Source organism: Leopardus geoffroyi, chromosome A2 (genome assembly GCF_018350155.1).
Source record: "Leopardus geoffroyi isolate Oge1 chromosome A2, O.geoffroyi_Oge1_pat1.0, whole genome shotgun sequence".
Taxonomy (NCBI): Eukaryota; Metazoa; Chordata; class Mammalia; order Carnivora; family Felidae; genus Leopardus; species Leopardus geoffroyi.
In genome coordinates this window covers 12856022-12867173 of record NC_059331.1, presented here as the reverse complement: position 1 = coordinate 12867173, position 11152 = coordinate 12856022, and the positions used below count along the sequence as shown (strand labels likewise).

Sequence of the window (11152 nt, the reverse complement as noted above, 5' to 3'; positions counted from 1 at the left end):
TGAAAATAAATAAACAAACTTTAAAAAAAAAACCACGAGCATCAGTTTCTGTGTGTGTGTGTGTGTGTGTGTGTGTGTGTGTGTGAAAGGGTCAGTTAAACCTGCCCTCATAAGCCAGGCTCCAGTGATTGACATCCAGGAGGAGCTATGTAAGCTGAGTCTTCAAGAATGGAGAACTTGCCAGAAAAACAAGAGAATGAAAGGCATTCCGGAAAGAAGGAGCCACCTTCACAAAGATCCGGAGGCTTGCAAGAACTTTGGAGTGGCAGAGCCTTTAAACAGGTTAATATGGCTGGAGCAGAGGCTAAGAGCACAGATTTCAATGTGCCTGGGTGCCCCCAAGGAAGGGTGTTTCAGGCAGAGATTACAGCATAACCAAAGGTCCTGGGGTATAAGGATTGTGAACCTTCAACTGTTTACAGAGGAGAGGGGGGTCATCGTGGCTAAAGCATGGAGTATACAAGGGTGCAGGCAGCAGGCAGCAGGCATAATTGTTAAGGGCCTCGAAAGCCAGGTAGAAGAGCTTGAAATATTTCCCAAGGGCAATGGGGAGTCATGGATGGTGTGTGAGCAGAGGAGGTGAACAAGGAGGTCACTGTCTCTGGGACCTGGGTAGGGAAGGGAGTAGAGGGGTGGCTGGAGAGTCCAGGGAGGGAGCTGGGCTGGCATCCAGGTGGGAGGGGAGAGGCTTGGGCTCTTATAATGGATGGAGATGAGGAGGGCCTTTAGAGACAGATGCAGGGAAAATGGGCTCTGAGGAATCCAACATTTACACAGCAGAAACGGCAGCTGGCAGAGAAAGCAGAGATGGGAGGACCAGGGAGGTAGGGAACAAGTGGAAATATTACAATTCAGTTCCTGGATGATGCTTGGCCATGTGCAAATTGCTTGTTAAAATTTCCACGGCATTGTAGAAAAATGCTATAATTACTGCCCCCCCTCCCCACACACATTTTACAGATAAGAAAACTGAGGCTCAGAGGTGGAGGAGACTCGAGATCAGAGGCTGAGGTGAGGAGTAACTGACACCTCAGGAGCCGGACACGTGTCCCCAGCTGATGGGACTGGAGGAAGCTGGTGCCCTTGAGGAGGAAACAGCACAATAACAAGTCACATGACCAGGGGAGGGGGCTTCCTGTTTCCTGGCCCCTCCCGAGCCAGCCTTGGCCAGCCCAGGTCTCAGCAGGCAGTGGTCAGAGCTACCCCAAGAATGTCCAGGGATTTGGCCTGTTGACCAAGGTGCTCCCAGAGGCGCAGAGGACTAGAATTTGAGCAGGCTGAGGGGACCCAATCCCAGGATTGGGGCCTCTGGCTCAAAAGAGCCCTGGGGAGGAGAAGTGACTCTTGAAGTTGTTAAGCCAGGCCCAGACTGGGGAGCACAGAGGGAGTGAAAGATAAAGGAGGCAGAGGAGAAGAGGAGGTCAGAACAATTTTTGGAGATAGTGAGCTGCCTGTCAAGGGAGGCATTCAAATGCACCAAATCAACATTGATAACCTAAGATCCCTTCCGAAGGGAGGAAATCAATGCCCATTTCACAGAAGAAGAAATTAAGGCTACCCAGGACAGCCAGGACAAGAGCTGAGATCAGGCGGTGGTTTTAGGGGGAGAGGAAGAAGCTAGATCCAGAGGACTGACTTCTGGACAGCAATGAGTTCCCGGGCCACACGACCCCGAAGCCGGCGAGGGAGGCACGCTCCACCTGTAAGTGTTCCCCTCCCTGCCGCACCCGGCTCTTTGGGGCCACTCATAGCCCTGCCTGGCTTCAGAGCTTGGTCCCGTGGGTCATTTTCAGGGGGAGCTGGATCCTGTGGCAGAGAGTTCAGAGGAGGCCGAGGCAGCCGGCGGGAGTTCTGAGCCGGGCCCTGTGTCATCTCAGGAGAGCTGCAAACCAAAGCTGCCGGGGCCAGAGGCAGAAGCCAGGGGTCAGGGCTTGGGGGGCAGGTAAGGCCCACTTGGTCTGTGCTCCCCACTCTAGCTCTGGTACAATTTCCCTACCCCTAGGTCTGCCTGTGTTCCTCCCTTGCTCACACACATGCCATAGCTTCCCATTGTCCTCGTCAGCCCAACTTTCGAGGCCCTGGACAATACAGCCCCCGTGAGTTAGCCACCCCAGATGACCCCATTTCCAGAATCTTCCTTGTCTCACCTGACCACAGGCCCAGCAAAGAGGCTGAAGAGAACTCTAACAGAGGACCGGCCCCATCTCTCAAGGGACCCCATGGGCCTGCAGAGGAAGGCCACCAGGCCACAGATGTAGCCCCACGGCCCGGGGAGCTGGTCCCCCCCAGGCCTGGAGCCTCTGATGTGTTTCAGATTCTCCAGCATGCCCTGAGCTCGCTGGAGGCTGCTGCTGCGGCCTGGCACCGCCGGCCCCCAAGCTGTCCTGGGCCTGTGGAGGCAGAGGACAGAAGTGAGGCAGGACCAAAGCCCTGCTTGGAGGAGGAGAGGGCAGGGGCTTGCCAGAGGGAGGCAGCCCGCCTGGCAGAGAGGAACGCCTGGCTGCGATTGGCCCTGGGCAGCCGAGAAGAGGAGCTGATTCGCGTGCAGGCCTCCATGCAGGCCATCCAGGCTGAAAAGGAGACGTTGCAGAGGGAGGTGAGTGGGGGAGCTCTGCCTCCCAGAGCTCTCTAAGGGGGGTGGGGGGTGCGCCTGGCATAGGCAACGTTCAATCATTAGCTCCTTAGAAAAACTTTTATGGTGGAAACCAATTTGACAATAAATTTCATATATTGAAAAAAAAAATAGTCAAAGGACAAAAAACAAAAAACAAAAAACAAAAAGAAAAACTTTTATGGAGGGGCTTCTGGGTGGTTCAGTCGGTTAAGTGACCAACTTCAGCTCAGATCATGATCTCACAGGTTCATGAGTTCGAGCCTGGCACCGGGTTCTCTGCTGTCGGCACAGAGCCTGCTTCGGATCCTCTGTCTCTCTCTCTCCCTCTCTCTGCACCTCCCCCGCTCGTGCGCACGCACGCTCCCTCTCAAAAATAAATACCCATTTAGGGGTGCCGGTGAGTTCGAGCCCCGCTTTTTTAAAATCAAGAATAAAAATAAAACGAAATAAACTTAAAGAAAAAAAGAAAAACTTTCGTAGAGCATTGACTGCTGGGCCCTGAGTAAATAAAACTCCCTTGCCTTTCTAGTTCAGGTGCTCAGAGATACCCCCTGAGCAGGTGACACTTGAATGAGGAGGTAAGGGAGGAGCCATGCAAGGATCTGGGGAAAGAGCATGCCAGGCAGAGCAGGAACCCCCTCCCTGGGGCAGGAGTGTGATTCAAGGAACTGTGAGGAGGGGCGCCTGGGTGGCTCAGTCGGTTGGGCGTCCGACTTCAGCTCAGGTCATGATCTCACCATAGGTGGGTTTGAGCCCCGCGTGGGGCCCTTGTGCTGACAGCTCAGAGCCTGGAGCCTGCTTGGGATTCTGGGTCTCCCTCTCTCTCTGCCCCTCCCCCGCTCATGCTCTGTCTCTCTCGGTCTCAAAAATAAATAAAACATTAAAAAAATTAAAAAAAAAAAAAAAAAAAGGAACTGTGAAGAGGCCAAGGGGAGGGCAGGCTGATGATGGGAGCAGATTTACAGGGTCTTGGGGATGCTGGGAGTTGAGCTTTTGCTCTCTGAGCCCGCGGGGATCTTGGAGGATTTTTCTGAGCAAAAAGGGGCGGGACCTGATGGTGCGTTCACAGGCGCCCTCTGGCGGCCACGGGGGGAACAGCCTGTGGGAGGGGCGAGGGCGGACTCCCGGAGATCCAGGAGGCACTGGTCCAGACACCAGATGGTGGAAATTGTGGAGGCGGCCCGAAGTGGGCAGATACTGGGTGGTGTGGAAGGTGTTGCTGGCAGGTTTGGGTCTGAAAGCTAGAGAAGGGTTGAGGACAAGTCCTGGTTTGGGAGCCCGCGGGGCTGGAGACGAGAAATGGGGATGCTGCAGGAGGGGCAGGTGTGGTGGGAGGGGGACCAGAAGCTGTTTGGGTCCTAACGAGCACCAGGCACCCATGAGCCACCCATGTGGGGCCATCAAAGAGACAGTTCTGTGTCTGAGTCCGGAGCTCAGGGAAGATGTCAGGGTAGGAGAAACACATTTGGGCCTCTTTAGCATGTGGATGCCATCTAAAGCCATGTGGCTGAAAGAGATCGTGGGAAACAGGTCCTCAACTCGGGCAGGACCCGGTGGCAAGATGTGGGACTGCCAGAGCCCAGCCTGAGGGGTGGGGCCCACTTCCTGGCTGGGAAAGAAAATCCCCCCTCCACATTCCTCTCCCCACCCCCACCACCTCTGGCAGCCACCCGTCAGATCTCTGGATCAGTGAGTTTGATGTTCCGTCTTCTTTTGTTTGCGATTTCACATAGAAGTGAGGTCATAAAGTATTTGCCTTTCTCTGTCTGACTTATTTCACTTAGCATAATGCCCTCAAGGTCCATCCATGTTGTTGCAAATAGCAAGATTTCCTTCTTCTTCTTCTTCTTCTTCTTTTTTTTTTTCTTTTTTTTTTTTTAAGATTTTATTTTTAGGGCCACCTGGGTGGCTCAGTCAGTTGAGCGTCCCATTCTTGATTTCAGCTCAGGTCATGATCCTGGGGTCTTGGGATCATGCTCAGCATGGAGCCTGCTTAAGACTTTCTCTCTCCCTCCCTCTGCCCCTCTTCCCTGTTTGTTTGCTCTCTTACAAAAAGGGGGGGGGCGCCTGGGTGGCTCAGTCGGTTAAGCGACTTTGGCTCAGGTCATGGTCTCGCGGTTCATGAGTTCGAGCCCTGCATCCGGCTCTGTGCTGACAGCTCAGAGCCTGGAGCCTGCTTCGGATTCTGTGTGTGTGTCTCTCTCTCTCTCAAAAATCAACATTAAAAAATGTATATTTTTAAAAAAAGGGTTTTATTTTTACATAATATCTTTACCCAACGTGGAGCTCAAACTCACCACCCTGAGACCAAGAGTCACAGGCTCCACTGACTGAGTCAGCCAGACACCCCTCCTTCTTTTTTAAGGCTAAATACTATTCCACTGTTTATACACCAGCTCTTTAGCCATTCATCTGCTAATGATCGCCTGGGCTGCAGTGAACATAGGGGCACAGATATCTTTTCCAGTTACTTTTTTCATCTCCTTCACACAAATACCCAGAAGTGGAATAGCTAATCGTGTGATAGTTCTATCCTTAATTCTTTTCTTTTCTTTTTTTTTTTAATGTTTATTTACTTTTGAAAGAGAGCGCACACACGGGGACATGTGAGCGGAGGAGGGGCAGAGAGAGGAGGAAACACAGAATCTGAAGCAGGCTCCAGGCTCTGTGCTGATGGCTCAGAGCCCGACATGGGGGTTGAACTCACCAGCCGTGAGATCGTGACCTGAGAGCTGAGGTTGGATGGTTAACCGACTGAGCCACCCAGGCACCTCTCCCAGGAACACTTCTTAAGGAGGACTGGGCCACAGGGGACCAGTCCGTTAAGCGCCCAACTCTTGACTTTGGCTCAGGTCATGACCTCGTGGTTGGTGAGATTGAACCCCACGTTGGGCTCTGTGTTGGCAGTGCAGTGCCTGCTTGGAATTCTCTGTCCCTCTTCCTCTCTTTCTGACTCTCCCATGCACGAATGTGCTCGCTCTCTCTCTCACAAAATAAATAAACTTAAAAAAAGGGGGGGGGGCTGCTGGGTGGTTGGAGTCTCCAGGCCTAACCTACTCCATCCTCCTTTCCCACCCACCCCCAGGTCCAGGAGCTCCAGGATTCCCTGATGAGGCTGGAGCCCTTTCCACTTCCCTCCCGTGGCCAAGCAGGTGGCTCGGGCAGTGGCTCCAGCAGTTCTGGGGTAGATGAAGAGCCCTGGGGGACTCAGGTGAGTGTGGGAAGCTCAAAACCACAATCTTGAGATCTGTGGGATTTGGAGCAGTGAGACTGAAATCCTGGTCATGCAATCCAGTAGCTTCTGGGCTTGCAAAAGGCCTAAATCCGTGATTCTGGGCTCTCAATGACAATCCGGGTGAATCAAGTAACCTCTTTCTGGCAGGACCCCTTCTCCCTGGCTCACCCCCTGCTCCGGCGCCTCCGGGGTGATTCCAGCACTCAGACGTTTGGGCCTCTCCGCACTCAACCCCTCGCCCCCGAGGTGCGCGTCATGGAAAGCCAGACGGAACAGCTCCAGGGGTAAGGGCCACCCGTGCTGAGCTCGTAAGGGCACCGCTTCCTTCCCAGCTGGCCTATAAGCCCCAGTCTGGAGCTGGAATGGAGTGGGGAGGAGGATCGCAGTCAGTTGGGTCCTGGCTGCCCTGCGGGGCCTCTCACGTCCTCCCTTCCCTAACTTCGGAGGCAGGAGCATCGAGAAGCTCAAGTGTTTCAACCATCTGCTGTCAGCTGTGCTGCAGGGGTACAAGGGCCGGTGTGAAGCCCTCAGCATGCAGCTGGGCCAGCGGGAGGCTGAAGCCACAGCCCTGCGTCTGGCCTTGCAGTACAGGTCAGTGCATCCCACCCATGGTATCACTGGTGTGGAAGGGAATGGGCACGCTCAGCAGGAACCCCCAGCCCAGAGAGAGTCAGGGCCCTCGCAGGACAGCACTTTCCCCCTTAGTCCCAGGGTGCTGAAGGAGTTTACGTGCTCCCAGGGGTGGGGGCTGGGGGACGAAGTGAAGGATCCAGGAGCAAGTGGGGACGTCACCCACGCAAGATGGAGCCAGGTGTCCCAGAGCACTCAGAATCAGTGTCTCACAGTGAACACTGTGAGGAGGCGTATGGAGTCCTGCTCACTCTCCGGGAGGCAGATCCGGGAGCAAGAGAGGAAGCCCCTGTGAGGGACCTGGAGGTGGCTGAGAAGGAGGCTCAGAGGCTGCTGGCACACGAGGAGGCTGCCATGGATGGAGGGGCACCACGGAATCCACAGCCAAGGTACCCCTGGGAACCTTGAGAACTGGGAGGGCCAGCGAGTGGGATTCTTTAATTAGAGAATGGGCCTCCCACAGCTGGCTTCGTGTTGCGGTTTGGCCTGGCCGTGCCCAGCAAAGTTGGTGTAGGGGCTCTCTGTGGTTGGTTGGCATGAGGCCCGAGTAGAGCTGGCTGGTTGCTACTCAAGAAAGTTGGCATGGGTGGTTGACAGCCACTGGGATTGGTATAGGACCCACCAGGATGGCTTGTTGATGGATGACGGTGCCTACTGATTAGAACTGGCATGATGGTGTTTAATGGGGTTGGCTTGATGCTGGTACGCGTGGGGGTTAGCATGATGTTGCCAAATAGAGTCGGCCAGCTGAGCAATGGTACCCATTGTGTTGGCGTGATGGCATCCATCATGTTGGCATAAGTGATAGGGCCTATTGAGTTGGTGTGGTGGCTTCCACTACGATGGCATGAGCAACAGTAATCATTGACACGATGGTGTTCACTACATTGTCTTGATGAATAATGGTGCCCATTGGGGTGTATATTATGGTGTCTGCCATGTTGGTATAACAGCATTCACCACAGACGGCATAGAATCCATCATGGTCCGTAAGATGGAAGAAGGCAAAGCCCACCAGGGTTGGCATGAAGTTAGCACAACTATGGCCACAAGTGTTGACATTAGACCCCTCTTCGGTTTCCTGTAGCCCCGAGGGCAGCAGTGTGGATCGGCCCACACCACAGGAGCTGGCTACCCAGCTCTGGGGCTATGTCCAGCGTCTCCAGGAGCGCCGTGCTCTGGTGAAGATTCCCCCAGAGCCCGGCCCAACCTTGGCACCCATGCCCACTGTGCCCCATGCGGAGGCCATGGTGCAGGTCATTCTGGGGACCCAGCCTGGCCCAGTCCTACCCCGGTTGGAGAAGATGCAGATCCAGCGGGACCTGGCGGCCACACGGGTACACATGGGCAGCGGGCACCGTGTTGGTCTTTTCTGGTGGGACAAAGCCCTTTGCTGAGGCTTAGAGGGAGGATTGGGGGACCAAGTAGCAAAGGAGAGCTCTACCTGGCTGGGGGCAGACTTCCTGGAGGGAAGGGAATTGGAGCCTGGGATTTTGAGGGATGAATAGGACTTTGTCTTCTGGAATTCAGTGTCTCAGAAGATTCTGAATGTAGCTTTCCCAAATTTCCTTCCTATGGAAAGGAGATGGTGGCAGGGGGACATAGTCTGAGGTTTATACCCTGGCATGAAAGATCTGAGGTTCTAGAGTTGGAGAAACTCCAGACCCTTCCTGAGATGCCACTTGACCTCGTCTAAGATGTTTGTGCTCTCTGAACGACGATTTCTATAGCTGTCGTTTTTAGGAGATGATAGTTCCCACCATACAAGATCATGGTGAGGGTTTGAGTTCTTGCCTGACCAGTCCTCACTGGGTGCCTCCTGGGCCCTCAGTTTCCCCAGATCCCAGAGGCCCAAATTCTCTGCCCACCTCTTGTTCTCTCAGGAGACTCTGGCAGAACTGATGCTGCGGCTACAGTTGATGAGGCGGGAGAAGCGGGGTCTGGAGCTGAAGGAGGCTGCCCTCCGGGCCCAGGGCCCAGCCCATGTGCTCCTGCTAGAGCAGCTGCGGTGGGAACAGGCACAGCTCCGGACCGGTGGGGCCAACAGTAGTGGTGGGGACAGCAGTGGAGGCGGGAGCAGTGGAGACGAAGAGGAGTCGTCTCAGGTGAGTGGCCCTTCCTGGACCTGGTGGGGATAGCCATATACTGCTGGCTATGTGGCCCTGGTCAATCCCAGACTCCTCTGAGCCTCGGCTTGCATTTCTGCACAAAGAAATGTGTTGAACGGTTAGAGCGCATGTCAAAGTTTAGGGGAGCCTGGCTGGCTCAGTCGGTTAAGCGTCCAACTTCAGCTCAGGTCATGATCTCACGGTGCATGGGTTCAAGCCCCACATCGGGCTCTGTGCTGACAGCTCAGGACCCGGAGCCTGCTTCCGATTCTGTGTCTCCCCCTGTCTCTGCTGCTTCCCTCTCTGCTCACGCTCCGTCTCTCTCTTAAAAACAAATAAACGTTAAAAAAAAATGCATGTCCAAGTTCATACCTGTACTTTGGGTTTTTGTTTTGTTTTGTTTTCTCTGAAGGTCTGGAGCCCAATAAGCCCCAAGGCGTTTAGCGTCTTCCACTCAAACCTGTACCTCCTGCTTCCCACCCCCAGGGTTGTTCATACTCTGGCGGCATCGCCACTCCAACAGCCCCAGCCCACGCTTCGTGTCTTCTTAAATTTTTGGCTCTAGCTTCCACCCTGAGGACTTCCCTTTTGCCCCTTCCTTTCTAATCAGGTCTGTCCTCTGCTTAAAGCCTTCAGCAGCTTATAGAACCCTCCTTTGGATCATCTCTGCTACCTCCAAGCCTTTGTAGGTGCTGTGCCCCCGCCAGGAACACTGGGCATCTCCCTCTTTGTCTAATTAAGCCCATGATCTCTTGCAGGTCTGTGCTCAGATATCACCTGCCTCCAGATGAGATTCCCCGTTAGGGAGTCATTTTGTCCTAATTAGGGTTTCTCATCAGACTGGGGGCTTCGTGAGGGCAGGGGCTGTGGCTGCCACAGCCTGGGTGACTTCAACGTCCGGCTTGGGCTGAACACACGCTCCACCTGGGCCAATGTCACTTTCCTCCCTTCTGCCTCCCACAGGGCCCTCCAGCCGTTCTTGGTGGCAGCAGGGGCATTGATGGAGGCCAGGCGGATAAAGCGCAGGGCCCGGAGATTCTAGCCCAGGAACTAGCAGCGTCACTTCACCGGTGTGTGTCTCGGTCCCGGGCTGGGACGGACGGGTTGGGCGGGTCTATGTGAGAATCCCCGGGGGCACTGTGTGCCGCAGAGGGCGGGGCATCCATCTGCACACAGGTGTGTTCACCTGGGAATACAGGTGGGTAGGTGGAGGGAAGGAAGACTGGATTGGCTCTGGCCATGAGCTCCTCTGTCCTCACCCCTGCACCAGGGCCCTGAGCCTGCGGGAGCAGCTGCAGACTCTGCGGGAGGAACTGGAACAGGTGGCTCAGAAGGGGCGAGCCAGACGTGCTCAGAGTGCCGAGCTGAACAACGATTTATGCAAGGCTCACAGGTGGGTCTCCCTTCCCTGTACTCCCCCCCACTCCCCGCCCCGTGACCTCAGAAGTGTCCCTGGCTCTCTCTGGCCTGCAGCCTTCCCCGGTAAGGTAGGTGGCAGGTCCAATCCATCCCGTGCCTCCCCCGATACCCAGTGTTTGCCGGCCCCTTTCTGAACGGGACCCCAGGAACACTCAGGCTCAGAGAGCTCCTGTCTGGTGCTGGGAACACATAGCTCCTGATTTGGTGGGAGGGGGCCCTGTTTCCTGGCTCAGCCTACTCATCCCCTCCAGTGCCCTGGTCCTGGCCTTCCGAGGTGCCCACCGGAAGCAGGAAGAGCAACGGAGGAAGCTGGAACAGCAGGTGGCACTGATGGAGGTTCGACAGGCAGAGGAATTGGAAGTGCTAGAAGCCACCGTAAGGGCGCTGGGGAGGCCCAGACCGTCTTGTCCACCTCCCCGGCTGGGAGAGACCTTTCTGTAGGCCCCATTCTGGCTGTGTCTGGGTGTACCAGACAATTAGGGCAGGACACATCATAAACTGTCCTGGAGTGATACTATATCATGTGTGACCTTGAATGTCGGGACCTGTTGGGTGGGATGGGACACTTGGGCGTCTGGAACCTGATGGAGGGGTGGCTGGGCATTTGGGAAGGGCTCCAGGTCTTTGGCCTGGCACCACGTGGCATGTGAATGTGATATGTCAGCGGGATCATGCCAGAGGTCATGACAGACCTAGGGCTGGCTCAAGGACTCAGGGGTCAGTGAGGCTACATTGCCAGAACTGAAATGCCAACACTCAGCTGCCTCCAGAAGCCCTGGGAGGGGTTCACGGGGAGATGCTGGGTTTGGCCTGGCAGATGCTCCCAAGAGGAAAAGGCCCACATCTCAGAAGGAAGACTGAGGGCCTATGGGTTCAGGGTGTAGAAAATTTGCTGGAAGAGTAATCGCTCCCAAAGGTGGAGGAGGAATCAGAGGGCTTTGGAACTTGTATTCAAAGAATACGGAGCTAAGTAAGATAAAGGGCTTTGGGGTTGGGGGCACAGCAAAGGTAAAAACCTGTAAGTGGTTACTCAGGGACAAGGACTAACTAAGAGAGGGCACACAAGGGTGGGCAGGGAGGCACATCTCGCCCTTCAGGGACTGGAAGGCCCCTGGCCTGGCTAAATGCCAGCTTTCACCTGCCAGC

The 11152-nt window shown here is 55.0% G+C and overlaps 1 protein-coding gene across 1 annotated transcript; it reads left to right on the top strand.

Moving 5' to 3' along the window:
* Positions 1 to 1149: 1149 nt before the first annotated feature.
* Positions 1150 to 10523, top strand: USHBP1 (USH1 protein network component harmonin binding protein 1). Its single transcript, XM_045492477.1, has 12 exons — positions 1150 to 1702; positions 1794 to 1942; positions 2158 to 2596; positions 5700 to 5825; positions 5997 to 6133; positions 6300 to 6440; positions 6695 to 6868; positions 7567 to 7816; positions 8363 to 8584; positions 9551 to 9657; positions 9858 to 9980; positions 10258 to 10523. Exons 1-12 carry the CDS (start codon positions 1649 to 1651, stop codon positions 10445 to 10447), a joined length of 2112 nt encoding a protein of 703 aa, XP_045348433.1. The 5' UTR covers positions 1150 to 1648; the 3' UTR covers positions 10448 to 10523.
* The last annotated feature ends 629 nt before the right edge of the window (positions 10524 to 11152 follow it).